Genomic DNA, 5,897 nt, shown 5'->3' on the forward strand with positions numbered 1-5,897 from the left:
AAATAACTTCATATCAGACGATGATCAGAAGTTAATACATGAAGCTTTTAATAGATTCCAGACACATTTTAGTTCTGCCACAGATTCAAGCACCACATGGCAGGAAGACATACAAGACACAGATGTTCCACAAATTCCAACAATAGAGGAGCCTGGTGCAATAGGTCTGGCTCCTCAACCACTGTGGACAACTACACAGCTGCTAGATGATAACAAGACATCCAGCGTCTTTCATGATGATATGGTATGGCACTTTGATTCAAGTAATGAGTATAACCCTAATGTTTCTTGGATTACTAATCCAAGACCGCAAGTGTCACACAACTTCCCATTCACCAGTGAAGTCACAAGAGATCCAATCACTACACCGGATCCAGCCCTCTTTGAGATAATCAGTGGTTCTTCCAATGAAAGTCCAGAAAAATTCCCTTCTAATACAGACCAAAGCCAGTTTATGACCTCTAAACCCACCCAAATACCCACTCATAACACATCCAAACAAGAGTTGTTTACAATATCTGAAAATGGTTCACACCCTACTAGAGCATCTATTCTACGGCCACTGATCAGTCCAGAAGTGCAAGTTGACACTCATGCAGAACTGTTCAAGGTTTCTCAACCAGACGATGTGCCAGGTTCCTCCCTTGCAGCCTCTCTTCCTACAGTGGATAGTAACGACGATTACGACTTTGATTACGCCGTGTATGAGGATGATCTGAGTGAGTACTATGCTGTCTATGGATACTTACAGGGGGTCGAGCATGAGGAAGACAGACAGAGTAAACCTGACAAACTACTGACCTTTGATCTTGACAAAAACAGTCCTTCCATCCTAGAGACCCTAACTTGGCCTTATACCACCATCCCTACCAAAAGGCCTTTAGACTCAGACTCAGCTTATTCCCGGTTCCCTGCTGTTGAAATCAAGAACCCTATAAATTCCCATGACACGTCAGAAACTAAGTATACATCTCATTTAATCAGTTCTTCAAATAAAGAAAATATGTCTTCTGTCCTTCCTCTAGAAATTTCAACAAAAGAATCTAATTTTACTACTGTATCATCATCCATTTATACATATTCATCTTTTATACCTGCCTATCCTCAATCCCAGTCTTTAGCTGCATCTATCCCACTTTCTTTAAGTGAAAATGAATATGCCAATTTTCTAACTGAAAATGGTAGCACATATCCAGACTATAATGATGCTTACTACTACAGTTATGAAGATACACCTGTGGTCAATGATTTCCAGTCTTCACTTCAAGTTGATTATTCTCTTCAAGTTGGTGATTCATCTGTCAGCAGGCCGTTAGGCAGTGAACAAGATAACTTGAATGTCAACCCTTTACCTCATTCAGATCTTCCAGCTTCCCAAGTCGATACTTCAAAGTTACAGGATTTTTATCTCCAAGCAAACAATAACCCTCATAATTTGAATGTATACAATGTAGGATTCCTTGACACATCATACATTCCCAAAATTATTAAGACAACCACAACAACTCGACAACCTCCTGTTCTGTATGCTCCTGCTGACAGAGAATCACAACAATCTCATAATGGCTCCCCAACTCAAGATTTAGAAACTTTTGTTGCACTAAATCCTCTCAAACCTACTGTAGCTGATGTGGAACTGGAGAGTGTTCAAGAATCTAAAGACACCGAGATCAGTTTTTCATTCAGTACTAGTAAACCTTCACCATTATTGCAGGATACTTCACACAGCTATATACATTATGGACACGTTTCACAAAACGCAAATTTTCGTCCATCTACTTATAAACTTACTGAAGATAATATGTATCACCTCTTTTCAAGTCCATTCTTTGTAAAGGAGGATAAGAGTAATCTTTCAGTATATGGACCCATTATTGAAAAAATCAAAGTTGAAAGTAAATTTCCACCTCATGAATTGAAAAATCTACATAAACAGAACTCTTCATCACACCTAAAAAATAACCTAAGCTATAACATCACGCCAACAAACACTAACTTCCTCCCAGCCACTTATCCAGGCCAATCACCAGAAACCGATGCAACTTCATCATCTGATTCCCAAGGGTCTTTAATTCATCCAAACGTAAACCTATCACTTCCCAATAGCTTTTTCCACAACAGCTCTCTTAACGATAATGACACTCCTGTTCATGCAATTACTACTAGTCACAATCTCAGACCTTTCTTACTTCAACCACACAGCTCTTTCCTCAATCCTTCATACAATTTCCAACAAGAGCCCTCTACTAGAAATCAGACTTATGTTACTTCTATTAAGAGGACAGGTCTGAGGCCTGTGACTCAGAAACATGGATCTCAGCCTCCTGATAGTGCACCATCATTAAATAATTACCAAGACAAAACTAATTTGTCTCCTGTACATTCATCTAATTCTGATATTTCTCAGTCCAGTACTGCATCCAAGAAAGATCATGCAATTACAGTAACCGAGCGGCATGCACAGTTTACTGAAGTTGGCTCTGATTCTAGTTCTGTATTAACTGTCACAAACACCACAACTTTTCTGCCACAGCTTGACGACTTTTCTATCAAATTTGCAGAGTCAGGAAGTAATCTTGGCCAAAGTGATGGTGTTGATCAGCATCATCAGTCTTCAGGTAGTCATTTTGCTCATCCAAGTAACCACAACAATCAGCAAAACCACCATCCGTCCGTACAGGTAAAAATATGGAAAATGGTTGATGGACAGCTCAGACTTGTGGAGGAACAATCAGTGCCTTCTGGAATGTTTCAGAATTCTGGGTTAACAAATGGTGCCGTAGTTAACCCTCAGGATGTACCATCTGACGTGCTCTCAATGGTGGCTACCAGGATGGAGGATCCTAGTCTTCTTTACTCTCTTTTGAATTACAATGCAAGAAAAAGACGCTCCTTGCCCAGCAAACCTGAAGGTGCAGTAAGTGCTGAAGCTGATTTAGGCAAAACAGAATTAAAGGAAAACAAATCAGAGACTCCTTTGCACCACAGATCTACAATTTCTATCAACTCTGCACATACACTATCAAATAATCAACCAAATAACAATGTAGAGAAGAAAACCAATGAATATCCAGCAATCCTTGAAAAGATGCAAGAAAATAGAAGACCAACAGGAAATTCAAGCACTTTCAGAATAAAGGAAATAAGTAGCATACCAGCAATATCTCCTGATGGAAAAAACAAAAGTATAACACATTTTGTAAAAACTTCCAGAATGAATGATGAGAGTGCCCACAGTGACACTCCTGTCATCCACTTGGTCATCCCGAACCTAAAAGAACAACCAAGCTTCAATACTCTATTGCAGAGGCTTGCAACTCAGTCTCAACAAACTTTAATTAACAGAGAATCCCAGACAAACAATCGAGAATTCTTTCCTAGAAATGAAACCGCAGCAGGTTTAGCCTTTGCACACGATCAAAATAATCAGCGGACTCCTCCAGCTCGTTCACACCCAATATCAGCTTTTGGTGGTGTGGGTAACAACAATCTTCCCTTTACTCCATCTCCTGTTACCTTCCAAAGTGTCCCTTCAGAAGCTTTGCTTCCCCAGGCTACAAAACCTGAAGTTCTCACTGAAATTAAACATTATGGTGGTGTTGGTAATCGAAACCATACGAATCTGCCACTTAATATTGGAACATCTTTGGATGAAAATAATCTTAGCTATCTGCATGTGCTCTCACGTTTAGCTAATCAGATTCAGAGTTCCAATGTCCAGAATCCTAGCTTGCAAGGTATTCTTGGAGATATCACAAGGAATTCTCCAGGAGTCCAAGCTTCTGGAGTTGTGGGATACAGTGCAGCTGGAACACTACTCAACAGTGGTGCAAGTACTCAGGGAAATAGTTTCTCCCAGCTGCTTCAAGAACCATCCTTTCCAGGAGAACATCGAGGATCAGTCCTGGAGCTGCTACCTTCTGACCTCCCACATGTTAATCCTCTTCTTCCCCCAGATGAACCTCTTGATCACCCTGTACCCTTGAGTGGTGTGCTAGGTTCTCTTCCATCCTCAAGCACTTTGCACAGAGAACAACTTCGTAAAAAACTTGCCACTATCACTGGAACCAACACTTTTTCAGGACACCTTGGCAATGAGGGATTCTTGAACCAGAATAATCATGCAGTACAGAATTCTGTTTTAGGGAACCAAGGACAACAATCAACTTTCAACCAACTTACCTCAGATTCTCAAATACGCCATCCTGGTGCATTAGCTTCTCTTGTTAAACCTGGTCCTATTGACACTCCCAACCTAACCCCCTCATTGCCTACTAACGCGTTCATAAATACTAACTCATTCTTTCTTCCAAATCTACAAAATGGTCAAACTGCTCTCTTTAATCAACAGCCTATCTCACCAGGTTACCCACAATCTGGTAATCAAGATTTGCGACTTCCAGGTGGCTCTTTAAGTTACCCACAATCTGGTAATCAAGATTTGCGACTTCCAGGTGGCTCTTTAAGTTCTCCTAGCCAACAAATGGCATCACCAGCAAGCAATCAACAAACAATAATTAATCGTGCTGATGTCTTATCAATCATAGATCGTTTGCAATCTCAGGGTTCAATTCCCAATGGCCAGTCTATTCTAGACTTCAGTCAGACCAGTGCAGCATCCATTTTACCATTACAGCAGCCTGCTGATCTCTCGCCATTTGATCCTAGCCTTCCATATCTTCCTTATCAAGATGCTCCAAATTTCAGTGATAGTCCCTTGATCTCTTCTTTACCTGGAGGCACACTTAATCCATCACCTGCAACAGTTACATCCTCAAATGTCCAAGGCTGCACTCAGAGCACACTATGTTCCTTGGGCCTTGCTTCCTTGGTAGCACTAGGAATATCTAATGCCTTGGCACTCCCTTTCATCACACCACTTTTTGTGGGTCGACGACGCCGCAGATTGGATTTTACCGGAAATTTCACTGGTCAAAGAGAGAGCCATATAGAGAATGATATTCTCAGAGAGCTAGTAACTATGGCAGTTACTGCTAATCCTGGTTTCAGAGACATCCTCACCGCTGCTATGGCATTCCATGTAGATAAAGCTCAACAAGGGAAAAATACAGAAGATCACATCATCTTGAATGCAAAAGCAAAAGAATACAAGCAGCTTTTAATGTCTCTAAAAAACGACCAGATATCATTTTTAATTCAGCATGCCTTAAATATGATAAGTGGTAGGAAGCAGCCACAAGTAGACTATAACACACCAACATAGAAGAAATCAAGTTATATAATGTCCACACTATCAGACTCTGCTGGTTCCACAGAAACGTCAAACTCGAAGTGAGTTCGCTATGGAATGTTAGCATAGTTTGTGGTAGTATCTTAAAATAATATCTTTGACATTATTCTCATTAATTTTTGTATTGTGTCATAATGAGATAATATGCAACTGTGAAGATTTTCATTTTTTCTCTTTCCATGCAAATTTATAAAAGTAGCATGTATGCTAAATGTCAATGTCAGTGATATTTCAATTATTTTGTTGATTTAATATACTATGTACTTTACAACTGCAGTACATTTGTAAAGGTATCGTTAATAAATGTTAAACATTATCACAATAGCAATTTTTCTGTAAAGATATATATATATATATATATATATATATATATATATATATAAATTAGTCAGCATATTGTTGAAAATGTATACATAAAGTTGCTGGAATAACAGCTACGTCATAGTAACACAAAAAAAGGAAATCTGTGCTCATAAAATGACTCAGTGACCAGATTATGACATAGCAAATTTTGCCAAAATCTCGGCACTCCTCACTCCTCATGAAGCACTGGTTCCTGCGTCTCAGCCAGGTGCCTCCGTTTACTGCCCAGGTAAGACTTATCTACAGTCTTTTACTCTGCAACCTGGGCAGTGGTCTGCAATCT

General features: G+C 39.7%; 1 protein-coding gene across 1 annotated transcript in view; it reads left to right on the forward strand.

The window, feature by feature from the left end:
* Window positions 1-5,469, forward strand: part of LOC119580258 — a 7,294-nt gene extending 1,825 nt beyond the window's left edge. The window contains exons 1-2 of the mRNA XM_037928300.1: window positions 1-719; window positions 2,562-5,469. The exon at window positions 1-719 is cut by the window's left edge and continues 1,825 nt beyond it. Coding sequence (XP_037784228.1) covers window positions 1-719; window positions 2,562-5,224 — 3,382 coding nt within the window. The 3' untranslated portion in view covers window positions 5,225-5,469. The remainder of the gene's footprint in view (window positions 720-2,561) is intronic.
* Window positions 5,470-5,897: the final 428 nt, after the last annotated feature.

Source organism: Penaeus monodon, chromosome 13, assembly GCF_015228065.2.
Source record: "Penaeus monodon isolate SGIC_2016 chromosome 13, NSTDA_Pmon_1, whole genome shotgun sequence".
Taxonomy (NCBI): domain Eukaryota; kingdom Metazoa; phylum Arthropoda; class Malacostraca; order Decapoda; family Penaeidae; genus Penaeus; species Penaeus monodon.